This window comes from Myotis nattereri (assembly GCF_964212035.1).
Source record: "Myotis nattereri genome assembly, chromosome: 16".
Classification (NCBI taxonomy): Eukaryota; Metazoa; Chordata; class Mammalia; order Chiroptera; family Vespertilionidae; genus Myotis; species Myotis nattereri.
In genome coordinates, this window is record NC_138091.1 from 35,789,323 (window position 1) to 35,804,324 (window position 15,002).

Genomic DNA, 15,002 nt, shown 5'->3' on the forward strand with positions numbered 1-15,002 from the left:
CTGAAGAAGCTACAAAATCTAAAGCTTGCCTGGAAGAAGTTTAAGATATATTCCTCTTAACTGTAGGATTTTTTAATAAGGATTTTTCAGTAATTTTCTTTAACTACATTTACATTCCCACAGGTCAGATTATATATTCAGTGATGGGAAAGAATCCCTAAATCCTACTGTATAATACAAGGTATACAACAGGTGCTTAATAAAGGTAATAATGTCATCTTGATGGCTTTTGATTTTCAACCAATAGAAATCACACACTCATTCCTTTAGGGCAGTGATTTTCAACTGGTGTGCCACAAGAATTTTTGAAACATGCAATGCCTGACTATTTAGTAAGGGGCACCAACCTCTTTCCCTTAGATTGTCAAATAAAAAAAAGACAACAGCCAACACAACACTAGCCATCTGGTGTGGATGAATCAAAATTATACTTTGTTGTTGTTAGATTGGGACAGAAAATTGTAGGGGAAGGGGAGGGAAACAATTAAGTTCCCAGAATCAAAGTTATAAATATCAAATATATTAGTAAAATTATTCAAGATACTTTAGTTTAAGCATTATCTTCAAAACATCAGCACAGAAAAAAATATATTTTAAGGAGAAACCAAGATGGCGGCATAGGTAAACACCGGAGATTGCTGCCTCGCACAACCACTTCAAGAATACAACTAAAAGACAGAATGGGCATCATTCAGAACCACAGGTAGGCTGGCTGAGCGGAAATACTACAACTAGAAGGAAAGAGAAAAGCACACTGAGACTCAGAGGAGCTGTGGTGCGGAAGTTAAGTGCACAGGTGCGGAGGCGGACGCGGAAAGGGCTGGCGGCTAAGGAAACAGTTGGCTTTTTCAATCGGGAGGGAGTCTCAAACTCCCTACTGCTCTGAACTCCAGTTCCGGTCGAGTCTCTGGGGACTGTGACTGATACGGGGAGAGGCCAGACTGTCTGGTATCGTTCGCATCTCGAGGGCGGCTTTCTCTCAGAGGTGCTTGCAGCGATTACCCGGACACTAAGACTCGGGGCCTCTTAGGGAAGGACTGACGATCAGCCATAGCTGTTTGCTCAACCCTATTGATCCCCTGGGACTCCGCCCCGCCCAAGCTGTGCAGGGAGGCTTTTGCAATCTGAAAATTATCTAACAAACTTGCAGCTGGCCCATGGCCCCGGGGCAACTTGCATTCCTTCACAGCTGAGCTCTTGCTGAGTAGCCTAAGGCAAAGGCTAGATTAGCACCTCCTGAAAGATCCAGGAGCCAGTATACCCGGTGGTCAGAGTGGGACCATCCAGATTGCAACCCCTCGGACCCATAAGGGACACACTCAGGGGGCAGACTCAGTGAGCACCAAAGCCCCACTGAAGCAAGTCTTGCCCAGGAGGGGTGTCTCCAGCACAGAAGTTCTCCCACTGCAGACACAGCTGATTCTCACAGCCAATTGGTCAATTCCTCCCAGTGATACCTACCACAATCAAGGCTTAACTACAACAAGACAGTGCACACAGCCCACAAGGGGGTGCACCAAGGGTGTCCACCTCAGGTAATTGGGGAGGCTGAACCACTGGGCCCTGTAAGACACCTAGCACAGAAAGCCACTCCATCAACACAGGGAAGCACAAAAAATGCGGAGACAAAGAAATAGGACACAAATGACAGAAATGGAGGAAAGCAAACGACTGGATATAGAGTTCAAAACCACACTTTTAAGGTTTTTCAAGAACTTTCTAGAAGCCCCCGATAAATTTAGTAAGACCCTCGAAAAGACTGGTGAGACCGCCGATAAATGTAGTGAGATCCTCAAGAAATCTAGTCAGACCCTCAACGTTATGATAAAGGACCAACTAGAAATTAAGCATACACTGACTGAAATGGAGGATATTATACAGACTCCCAAGAGCAGACTAGAGGATTGCAAGAATCAAGTCAACGACTTGAAATACGAAGAAGCAAAAAACACCCAACCAGAAAAGCAAAATGAAAAAAGAATCCAAAAATACGAAGTTAGTGTAAGGAGCCTCTGGGACAGCTTCAAGTGTACCAACATCCGAATTATAGGGGTGCCAAAAGAAGAGAGCGAGCAAGATATTGAAAACCTATTTGAAGAAATGATGACAGAAAACTTCCCCTACCTGGTGAAAGAAATAGACTTACAAGTCCAGGAAGCGCAGAGAACCCCAAACAAAAGGAATCCAAAGAGGACCACACCAAGACACATCATCATTAAAATGCCAAGAGCAAACGACAAAGAGAGAATCTTAAAAGCAGCAAGAGAAAGACAGTCAGTTACCTACAAGGGAGTACCCATACGACTGTCAGCTGATTTCTCAACAGAAACTTTGTAGGGCAGAAGGGAGTGGCAAGAAATATTCAAAGTGATGAATGCCAAGAACCTACAACCAAGATTACTTTATCCAGCAAAGCTATCATTCAGAATTGAAGGTCAGATAAAGAGCTTCACAGATAAGAAAAAGCTAAAAGAGTTCATCACCACCAAACCAGTATTATATGAAATGCTGAAAGGTATTCTTTAAGAAGAGGAAGAAGAAGAAAAAGGTAAAGATACAAATTATGAACTACAAATACACATCTATCAACAAGTGAATCTAAAAATCAAGTGAATAAATAATCTGATGAACAGAATAAACTGGTGATTATAACAGAATCAGGGGCATAGAAAGGGAGTGGACTGACTGTTCTTGGGGGGGAAAGGGGTGAAGGGGATGCGGGAAGAGACTGGACAAAAATCGTGCACCTATGGATGAGGATAGTGGGTGGGGAGTGAGGGAGGAGGGTGGGGTGGTAACTGGGTGGAGGGGAGTTATGGGGGAAAAAAAGAGGAACAAATGTAATAATCTGGTGCTCGCTTCGGCAGCACATATACAAATGTAATAATCTGAACAATAAAGATTTAATTTAAAAAAACAAACAAAAAACATCAGCACAGCAGTGGAAAGAAAAAGATCTCTGGCTTATCAACTTCATGATTATTAAATTGTCATTAACCTAGTTCACCAAAAGGCAAGTCATTCTTGATATTTTCCAGGAGACACACATGCAACTGAATAAATGAAAGCTACTGAATTTTTAAAGTCACTTTTGTGCCAGACAAGGACTGGTGTAGAAATACGATTAAACAAAGAAAAGCCCCTTTCCTAATGAAGAACAGTGACTAACACAGTTAAGCAAGCAATTGTAATTCATTGTGGTAAGTGCTATGAGGAGGGCTACATAAGTTGTAGGGACATAAAGCAGTTGTAGAGTTGAGGTAGGGGTTGGACAAGTAGGGACAGAGTATTTGCCTCTTCATATACACCCCATTTCTTGGAAATTAACAGAATAAAGGAGAAAAAAACCTACTAATTAGCTTCCACTGCTTACTACCTGGGAAAAATACTAATTTGGAGGAAAACTAAGTCAAAACCAATAATAGTATTGTTTTCGAAATTCTAATAATTTGTTAAAGAATAGGATACTCCTGGGGTAGAATATTTTAATTACATTAAAATACTAAAAAAATACAGAAAAGGGATCACTTGCTAATGGTATGAAAAGGTTTGCCAATCATGACAGACTCAGATCAGCTAATATTTTCCTCATCTAACTGGATAACTTGCCAGGTACTCCATAATAGCTACTGTAACATATCACCTTCCCACATTAAATATTTAGTAATAGTTAGGAATAGTGATGTAGGGAAAATTCTTTTCCTTGTAGTTAATGATTTATCTTAGAAGTCATAGAAAGAGAACTCCTATAAAAAGTATACAGTCTGTCAAATGTGGCCCTAATAGTTTCTTTGAAAAAGAGTCACTTCTTTTGACAATAAAGACACAATCCTAGGTGGCTATATGCCAGTTTTTCTCTTTGAGACAGGATGAAAGAGAGAGAGTTTGTATCCTATGCTTCGTATTTTTAGGTATATATTATTTTCGGACATCTAAAGTTACCATTTACTTAAAAAAATGTTAACGGCAATAAGTATTATTTTGTAGCTTAATTTAAGTCTCAAGGTTTCCTTACTTGTCCCTTTCTGTTTACTCCAATTATTCCAGCTGTGGCTTCATGAGGTGCAGTAACAAAGATTGTTTCTCCACTGATTCTATTCATGTAGATGCACGTACCAGTCTCAAGGTCATACAGGTGGATATAACCATACTTAGTTATCAAGAATACTACATCATGCTTTTCACTGATCTGTATAAAGAAAATCAACACTTAAGTAAAATAATGAATCCACAAACAGAAAATTTAGACCAATTCCATTTTAGAGATGGTGAAATTCTAGAACTCTGACAAGAGATTTACATTACAAATTAAAAGCTAATATTAATGGTTTCCTCATTCTTACAGAACATTTAAATATGGCACAAATAAGGGTCTTACATAAAACATAAGAATATGAATAAGATGTCTAAGATAAAAAAAACAATTTTGAATGACTTAGGATAACCCAGTTTACACATTAGAGTATTACTTTATCAAGTTTCTCTAATAAACTTTATTTTAAAATAAAAGTTACTCTTTTAAGCTCCACTTAAATCATACTGACTGACTAATAATAGTTTTGGAGTTAATTTTGTTAAGAGGAGAGATTTCAAAGGTCCCTTTGCTTTGTTTAAAATACCTGCATTGCAACAGGAAAGTCATTTTGTGCTTCTGGAGGAAAGAAAACATCCACAGCCTTCTTTGGAAAGGGCTGGTTCCCTGTAGGTGGGGTGCCAACTTCAATGATATGTAACTGTTCAAAAGAAAATAAAACTTATAGAAACTTAGATCCTTTAGTAGTTATCATAGTAGCTTTATTTGTTGCTCTAAACTGGAAACAATCAAAATGTCCTCCAATAGGTTTAATATTCACCATTAATATTTCCATGGTAGGTTAATAGTAATAAAAAGAACTCTCATGGACATTATGCTGAGTGGGGTGGAAAGCCAATCTCAAAAGGTCACATACTATATGATTCTATTTATACAGTATCTTGAGTGACAAAATTATAGAAATGTAAAGCAATTTAGTGGTTGTCAAGGGTTAGAGATGGTAAGGGAGTGGGAGTACCTATAAAGAAGTAGCATGAGGGAAATCCTTGAGGTAACAGAATAGTATGTATCATGTGACACAGAATTATAAAATTATACTAATGTTAATTTATTGTTTCTTTATATACTATATGTATAGCATGTAAGACATACATACATTTCATTTCAACTGTTAAGGGAAACTAGGTAAAGAACACTTGTACTGTATTTACAATTTCCTATGAATGTGTATTATTTCAAGATAAAAACTTTAAAGTCAGTTGAATAGCTGAAACAATCACACCACAATCTATCTTAAATTAATGGCATAAAATGGTAATATATAACCCACAAAGGTGCTTTCTCATAGTTTCCTATTATAACTTAGCATTTGGGTCCCCAAATAGAGACCTAACTGTTAAATTCTTTTCAGCCTATACATCTACTCTAACACAGAAGGAAAGTATGTGCATAAGCTGAGTGAGCGGTCACGCTAATCACATAGACCTCAAAACCTGGATGAAAACATTTTGGTTTAAAATCGCTATCTTAATGTTTTCAAATAGTTACCATGGAAAAATATGAAGACTTTAGGGAGTCTAGTCCGGCAGTGAGGGCTGCAGTGCTGTGTCATCCAACACTGCAGTGAGAGTAGCAGCCGAGTTCTCAGGGTTCTGTGGCAGGGCTTTCGGCTGCAGCTCTGGCGAATGCCCATTTTCCCTGATTCCTCATCTTCCAAGCTTGGTCCTAAACATTCCAAGCTATTGTAAACTATCCATAATCCTCTCAGTAAATTTTCTATGCTCGAATCAACCAGATCTGTTTCTACTGTCTGCAACTAAGAATCATAACATACAAAGTACTTCAATTTGTCCAGGTGATTCCAATGTAGAGCCAAGATTAACAAGCTCTGACTTAGGGCAGTGTTACTCAAATTGTAGGCCACATTCTACCTAGTCATGTAGAATATTTAAAATGCAGAGTATAAGCTCCCTCTATTGAATCAGACTCTTTAGATATAAGGTGCTCAAATGTATACGTTAGCAACCCTAATGAATCTTATGCACAGTAGACTGAAAAGCATAGAAGTAAGGCCTTGATAAAGGCAATCAAAATAAAAGTCCTACAGCTGATACTAAAAAGCTGTTAAAGAACATTATTTATTTTAGATAAGTATCACTAGAAGCAGAATTTAAACAGTCATCACAAATCTGAATGTTAGAAGCAAATTAACAAGGAAGAATACTATTTTGAACTTAGATGACTAATTAGTAGCATAAAGACAAAGAAATTCTAAAATAATTTCCAAAGCCAAAACTTACCTTCCCTCCAGCTTGACCCCGTACTGCAAAACAAAATAACGTTGATTCTTCTGCATTTCCTTCCATCTTAAATTGTGCGAAGCTAGCTGCATGTCCTTCAATGGGCTGAGACACTTTCCTATCTACAGAATACAACTGCATAGCTCCCACCACACGATTTTGCTACAACAGATCAAAGAGAATAAAGTTTGGGGACCCAATCAACCAATAACCCAGATTCATCAACTAGTGAAAATAATTAGAATTGCTTTATCACCTTTAAAAGGATTTACAATTCTTTTTTAGTCTCTCAATGTAGATTTGATACCGTTTCACTTAAAATTTAGCTCCAAAGATTACCTTATTAAAGCTTAACATGAATGTTTAAAATGTGGCCCATATACGACCATCTATTTATGCTATCTTAAAAAAATATATGTGTAGGAGTACTCATTCTGCAGTAAATGTCCATAATAAATTCCAAATCATTCATACAGGAACTCAATATGCCCACTTAACCTGCAAGTAAGACCTAAAAATACTTGGAAGGAGTACATACTCTGAAATTATGTCAGTATAAAGGCATTACGCCAGCTCTCTCTATTTCTTAAAAAAGAAAAAAGGTCTTCCAAATAAGTCAGATATTACATAACTGAGCATAAAAGACCTAATTTCAAAATAAACTGCATTCTGGGCATACTAGTTCTCTAGACCTTTCTTTATTAAACACTAGAAAAAAAGTGTTACCTGTGCAGATATGCCAGTCAGAAGTAACCACTTTTGCTTTGCATCTGTACGATAATTGATAATCTGGCAACCTGCAAGGCTAGAATGGCGATCAAACATCTTCACTGGCTGAGACTCTCCTTCCATACTCCAGTGGTAAACTGCATTATCCGTAACAAGAGCAACCGTATTCAAAGAGATCCATTTCCAAAAGGTGACATCATCAGTCATGGTATGGGCCTTCATTTTACTTTTCATTTCAATGTTAAATATCTGAAGAGTTTTCCCAGCTGAAACAAAAATTAAGAATTATGAATCACTAAAGAAAGCCACACTTCAGGATAAGTTAATATCTAGCTAGACTAGCTCTGAAACAAGATCTATAACTTCCAAACAAATGGTTCTGTCAGGAGACTATTCAGTAACCAACTACAGAAGTCAAGTTGATAGAGCAGCAACCATTGAAAAGATAGCTGTGACTGGGCAAGCCATCTACATTTGAAGCGAAAACTATATTACCTCTATTAAAGACATTTTAAACAGATAGCATAAAATTCTATAGGATTCTAAACCCCAACTAAAAGTGAGTCTAAAGAACAGCTTGCTTAACAATGGTGGAAAACAAGGTTGAAATCTTATTATTTATAATTAAGAATGTTTACACATTAACTACATTAGTTGTAGGTACAAAGAACAAAGCAAATCTGACACAAACACATGGAAAAAAAATGACTACTTTTTAAAAGGCAGGCATCCCCTATTCAACTAAATCTTGTGGAAACTGCTTTTTGAAAGAGGACCTACTTCAACTCTGCCTTGCACCACAAGAACATAAGGGAAATGCATGCTACATTTAATTGGTGTAAGATACAAAGGAAAAGGTAGCAGAGATGCTAGAGGAAAGGAGAGGGAGACAAAGGAGGACAGTTTCAGATGCTGTTAATATACTGCAGATAGGAACAAAGTTCAAGCTCCATCCAATGAAGACAGCAAACATTTAGTAAAAGAATGAAATTTGAGTGTGTTAAGCGGTCACTAAATCAGATGCAAAGACTGGCATTTATAATTTGAATTCCATCACGATCCAAAAAGTGATTTGGTTTAAATTAATAGAGGTCAAAGCCCACAGATATCACTAGGCTATCTAATCCAGATTAGTCCTTAGAGACTAAGGAAAACTCCATTCCTGAGCCACAGAGAATCTGGATCCTAAAGAACAAAAATTATGGGGGTATGAGGGAGGGGGAGAGAGGAGATGGGACAGGACACAAAACATATGGCTTTGTACCATGACCCTTCTTACCACATGTGTAAGAACTTCTTCCATAAAACACAATATATAAAACACAACCAGACTTGAACAATTGTGAGAGTTATAGTCCTGTTTATAAAAAGAAACCAAGATTTAAAACTGGCTTCAAAAGTAAGTACCGTAAGGCCTCAATAGGTTCTGTGACTTTAAGGAAAACAGCAAATAAAAAAACCAATTTTACCATAGGCTAACTGATTTTGAGATAAATTCCTATGGCAGCTCATCAATCTTACAACCAAATGACATTATTCAAGGACCTGCTGTATTTGGAAATTACTTTCCTTTGCTGCCTTCCCCAACCCCTAGTTAGACGTTTATTCTTTTTTTACATAAAAGCGGTTGGAGTACAGTACATGTTATATAAGAGATTTGGGGAGAAGGGAAAGGGATGACAGTTTAACTCTATAGAAAAACACATATGGGCACAAATCTATAATTCTATTATTGTACAATGCTCTGGAAATATTTTCAACTTATTCTTTTTATAAGACAGGACAATAACTAATACAATCTAATTTAAGATAACTCACCATCTGCACACATAAGAAAGCATTAAGAAATGTGATAAGATAACAACAACATTAAAAATAGAAAAGAATGTTGAGAAAATTTAAATGATGGCCTTTTAATACAAGTGTGAGAGCTATTAAGCAGTTGAATTTAAATTCTTTAAGGAAGCTGAAGGGAAATTAATATTTTAAAGTATAATATGTATTGTTTAATAGAAGCAAAAAGCTCACTATTGAAAAACATGTGGGCCTAGGTGAAAGCTGGATAGATAATCTTTCCTTGGGGTGAGATCAACTCTAATCTTAGACATGGAATGGTAACATCTGTTTGAATATGCTCGGCCCTCTCCCTCCCCTCATTTAATCTCCAACAAGTATTACTACTAAATATGAAGTTTAAATCATGTAAAAAGAAGTCTGTTTAAAAACTTCAGCACTTTTAACAACTCATCCAGAAATTACTAGGATTTTGAGCTAAAAAGAACTGGAAAACTACCCAACCCAATCCTCTCACTTTACAAATGAATAAAAAGTAGGCTTCCTGCATATTTCTGTCTTATCCAAAGTCAGCCTGCTAGAGATGGGGTTGGAAGCAGTGCTTGTACACCATTTAGGTAACACACTATTTAGCACTGAATGGCTCTATCTATAGACTTAGGTCTCCAATGATCAGCTATGTGATTTTTAAATTTTTAATTGCATTTATTGGGGTGACAGCTATGTGATTTTGAGCAAGGTCTGTTTCCTTATATAAAGACAATTGTATTTATGCCGTAAGATTAAAGTAATCTTTATAAAAGTTACATATATGCTCCAAAGACATAAAGTACCTGGTATAATATTACTAGAAACTGGAACTCTTCCTACTATACCAAGAAGAAAAACAAGCAAAGAATAAGCAGTTAAATGTCTTTTTCAGTCATTCAGTTTGTCACCAACTCCTCTCAGAAACTTCTGTTTTAAAAGAGTCAATTACATTCTCACTTTATAGCTCAAAGGAAAAAAATTAATATAGGCTCCCAACCCATGTGAGGTTCTTTAAACTCTATTTAGACTAACAGATTGTTCTGTTCCCTGTGATGACAACTAAAAAGTTAGTCTGAATAAACTCTAACACCCGTAATTTCAAAGCTTTAATACCCACCTATATATAGACACACTTGTAAATTCAAGCCATTTTTAAAACTCGATAACTTAAGTACAAGACAAGTATAAAAAGGGCACATCAAGAACAGCAAAGTTATAATCATAACCAAGTTCTAAGCATAACATAGCAATGCTTAAGTGCTAATATTAGCAAAATATGTGGTGTTATTCTTTTTAAAGCAGTCTTATCACACTGTGGGCATAAATTTTAAATTTATTTATTTTTTTCCAAGATCTAGCTGAACAGAAAGACATTTTATAGAAACATGCCAAGTAAAAGCCATGACAATAGTTAAAATCAAATTCAGTAAAAGCTTTAACTTTGTAGCTTTATTTAACCAAATCAAAATACTAAAAGAGCTCCTAATTATTGTATTTGAATAAATTATACATAGGAAGAGTTTTAAGAAAAAGAAACCCACAATCTTTTATACCTTTCAATGCAATTACTTTGCTAGCTGGATTCATGATGGCGCTGTCTGCTGAAATTGGTCTTCGAATTGGATTACTTGGGTCATTCATATCAATGATTACCACTTGAGCTTGTTCTCCTACTTTCTCTCTAATGCAGATAAATTTGTCTGACTCCATAGTCAAGGTACTAAAGCCAATGTTTGCTGGGTTTATACCCAGGTTCTGGAGCTAGAGGAGAAACAAACAAACATTAATAAACCATGTTACAAAGTGAATTAGACAGACTTGATATTGTTGTATTATCGTCACTACAAATCCTTATTTAACCAGTAATGCTTTAAGTCAACAGTGAAAATCCATTACACTATTCAAGTGAGGCAATGGATAGCCAAATAATGGACCGACCACCTGTCCTCCAACAAATATGGCATTCAGTTGTTTTGCTATAACCTTATAGTTACAACTAGAGATGTATAACCTTGTGGTTATAACTAAGAGGCAGAATGAACAGTAAAGGAAAGAATTATATCTGGCTAGCCTTTATGGTTCAAGAACTTTGCAGTCATCAATGTTTCTCAGTTTAAGATCTTTGAACTGTCCTCTCTCCCTTTAACAGTTAGTAATTACTTGTTCACTTACATTAAACTTCAAAATCTGAAAATTAAGTCACAGAATGAAAAGAATGAAATTTAAAATTTTACAGTTTTCGATCTAAGGGAACTTAGATTAACAAAACCAGACAGACAAGTAAACAAAGTTACAGTATTTTGCAAAAAGTGCAAAAACAAGTGTAAGAGAGATCTTGTCAAAGACCCACAGCTAAGGGAATGTGTTCAAGGGAGAATGCTGGACAGAAGAACATATGCTAAAACCAAGCAATGTGAAAGTATGGTCTGCTATGGGAACTACAAAGTACTTCTGTAACACTGGGAGTATAGACTATGAACATGGTAATAAGTTAAGGCTATAAAGATAAGCAAGGGCCAGACTGATAAGCTAACTGTACCCCACTGAGAACCCTGAATTTATTTTTTAGGCAAAGGAAGCTACTTAAGGATTTTAACAAGGAAAATAATGGAATCAGATCTGCTGTGTGTACTCAGAAGATATTCAAGTATTTGCTAAACAAATATAGAGGATCTAAGGATGGTAGGTCTTTAAAACCCAATTAAGGGTATAAAAACAAAAGGCATCTATTAGAAGGAGAGCTCTACCATGAGTGAGTCGTTGATACTCGGGGTGTCTAAAAGTATTAGAACAGATTAAGTCCCACTAAAAGGCTGCCTGAAGACTTTATTAGCCTTAGCCAGACTAGTCTCTCCCCCACTCCCTACCCCCAATAGGTAATTCACAGGGAACAAAATACAAACAAAACAAAAAAATCACAGGGGGGGAAAATCAAGTCTTTCTTCTTCCATTGCCCCCCAGATACCAATTTCCCTTCCCAGAGACCACTGCTGTCACTACGCTCTCTGGATTGGCTAAGCCAAGTTAACTGTATTCCATCTAAATTCTTTTGTCAAATTCTTCTGCTATAATGCTTAATTATAACCAGACTGGGATCCAAGTAAGATACAACCTAAGACTAAGAGACTGCATTTTTTCACTCCCCTCCTATACCTCAGTGATTGCAGGCACAACCAATCTGAACACCAGGGCAAGGAGTCAAGCAATTGTCTAACTATTAATTACAAGCATGGTAACAAAGTTGAAGATTAACTAGCTTTACAAGCTCAAGTATATGCTGTCATGCATGGCAAGTATACAAGCTGTGAGATATATAACTTATAATGACTTTGGTTACAATAAAACTTTATGAGTTATTAATTTTCATTTTTTTCTTGAGTCTAGCTTTAGTGACCTTTAATTTGAAAAACTAATGGAGGAAGATAAACCATTAAGTACTATCCCGATATATACAAAGGGACTGTGTGGGTGTCTGTCTCGTTTTAGGAGAGGTGTATATATCTAATTTTCTAAGTAGAGCACCCTCAATAGTTTCCTTCTCAATAACTGGAGAAAACATTCCAGTAGCTCATAAACCTCCTATAAATACATATGTAAAAGCAACATGTTATATTCTAAACTACTCTGTAAAATAAGAATTCTGTTTTTGTCACTACCTAAGGCAATTTTGAGCTTCAATTGTCACAGCTGAAGCCCTAGAGTTTCAGAACAAGTAAAACAGTGCTCTGAATTACAGACTCTGGGTCAAACCACAAATAAATTCAGAGGATTTGTAAGTTTCTGAACCTGCAGCTATTTTCAGAGAATACAATAATGACATCCAAATACGGCCACATTTTATCTTCTCAATTGGCAAAATGTTGCTCTTGCTGATCTTTGAGACACTCTATTTTGAGATGTGCTTGGAAGTTTCTATGATAAAAACTGTTTTTAACTTCAAAGAACTTTTATTTTGCTGGTACAAAATAAGAAGAATATGAAGTCAATAAATTTAGGTTAAAAAAGTGACTACTTATTTTTAATAGTTATTACATGTATACAGCAAATTATTCAAACTGTTCAAAAGGGCATATACTATGAAAAGTCACTCATTCCATGTTTCTAGTAGTACCTCCCCCTCCCAGCAATTAGATACTTTTCCATCCATGAGATAACCTATGCATATTTCCATCCTCCCTTAAAAACAAACAAACACTAATGGGACATGCACGAAAGTATACAATTTATCAATTCCACCTTTGTTAAGTTGTTTGTGGGTAGTTTTTATCCCACGCTAACAGGTGGTGCGGGCCATATTTGCTAATTTTTTGCGCAAATGGCAACGCTCAGTAAAATTACGATAACTTTAGTTTTACATATTTTTTTTCAATGAAACTTTTTGTGATTTACTATAAAATGTATACTGAATTATTTTTCTTAGAATCGCACTGAATGTGTGGCGAGGCAGAGAATTGTGTGAAGGGATGACTCTACGCAATTGAATAGATTACCGTTATACCTGGAAGTACATACATAATTCACCATTGTATGTGTTAGAGACCCAAATTTTGTCCTTTGGAATTCGTGTATCTGCATGTTAGCATCCCTTTAGAGCAATAAAAAAGTATAAAAATAAACGTATTTATACGTTACCCGCATTCTACCGCTAGTCTATAAAAAACATATTAATACGTGTCCGGCGCTCTATTACCAGTCAACGTAAAACGTATAAATACGTTTCCCGCATACAATGTGTTAAAGAAAACCACCCAAACATTATAACTCATTTGGTTTCCAGACTAGATTTTGACACTGGCCTACAAGTGGCACAACTTTAGGACTGAACACTTATGCCGAGTTTAGATTCCAAAAAGCAAGTAACAGATTTACTATTAATCAATCAACCCAAAACTATAAAGTGCCCTAAGAGTTAAAGGTTATAAATGATATGAAAGTATTTCCTTTTCCCTCTTTCCCTCCCCCCAATTTAGATGAACATACCTGGGGATAAAAGTAAGACACTAACTGCAGTCTTAGTTGTTAGTGAGAAATATCATTTCAGATTCCCCGTAATTTGGACAACAAAGAAGGTTCTTCATTCAAGAAGACAATTACTATCTAAATGTATAACTTTGATTATAAAATGCAAGCGTCATACAGAATTAACTGGTTCTGTGGATTGCATCAGAGCTAAAACATTTAGGCTAGATCCCAGTTTTGCCACTTAAATACGGCATAGGCAAATCAGTTATCTCTGTATATATTTCCTCATCTGAAACATCTGAAGTGATTGTAGCTATCCCACGGCTGTGAAGATTTAATATGAAGTGCTTAGAACAGGGGTGGGCAAACTTTTTGACTCGAGGGCCACAATGGGTTCGTAAACTGGACCGGAGGGCCGGAACAAAAGCATGGATGGAGTGTTTGTGTGAACTAATATAAATTCAAAGTAAACATCATTACATAAAAGGGTACGGTCTTTTTTTTTTTTTTAGTTTTATTCATTTCAAACGGGCCGGATCCGGCCCGCGGGCTGTAGTTTGCCCACGGCTGGCTTAGAACAATGCCTGACACATAGTAAAGGCTCAATAGATACCATTAGTACAAACAACACACCTCAAGGTTAGAATTTTTTGTATTTTCATGTTATTATCTGCTTAATTCAGCTGTCCTACACTTGGCTGAAACTCTGGGTGTGAATTTCTTTTGACTACTGATAATAGATAAGTGGTCTCTTGAGTGCTTAACTTACTCAGATACTGAAATGCCCTTTTTTTCCTTTTCTGACAAAACGAATTACACTTAAAAACTTCCAATTCTGCTCTTTAATTTGCCTAACTAAAGTAGGTAGAGACTAGATTACAGCCGTGGGCAAACTACGGCCTGTTTGAAATGAATAAAACTAAAAGAAAAAAAAGACCGTACCCTTTTATGTAATGATGTTTACTTTGAATTTATATTAGTTCACACAAACACTCCATCCATGCTTTTGTTCCGGCCCTCCAGTCCAGTTTAAGAACCCATTGTGGCCCTCAAGTCAAAAAGTTTGCCCACTCCTGGACTAGAATCTTCAATACCATGTAACATGGAACCATGTAATCCTAAGTAACCCTATTTTAATTCCTATTTTTAGGGGC

At 36.4% G+C, this 15,002-nt stretch overlaps 1 protein-coding gene across 2 annotated transcripts in view; it reads right to left on the minus strand.

Moving 5' to 3' along the window:
* Nucleotides 1-15,002, minus strand: part of CLTC (clathrin heavy chain) — a 64,709-nt gene that overhangs the window by 34,550 nt on the left and 15,157 nt on the right. For both annotated transcript variants that reach the window (XM_081109039.1, XM_081109038.1), the window contains exons 2-6: nucleotides 10,440-10,647; nucleotides 7,060-7,328; nucleotides 6,334-6,495; nucleotides 4,620-4,733; nucleotides 4,016-4,189 (exon numbers count right to left, since the gene is read on the minus strand). In XM_081109039.1, coding sequence (XP_080965165.1) covers nucleotides 4,016-4,189; nucleotides 4,620-4,733; nucleotides 6,334-6,495; nucleotides 7,060-7,328; nucleotides 10,440-10,647 — 927 coding nt within the window. The remainder of the gene's footprint in view (nucleotides 1-4,015; nucleotides 4,190-4,619; nucleotides 4,734-6,333; nucleotides 6,496-7,059; nucleotides 7,329-10,439; nucleotides 10,648-15,002) is intronic.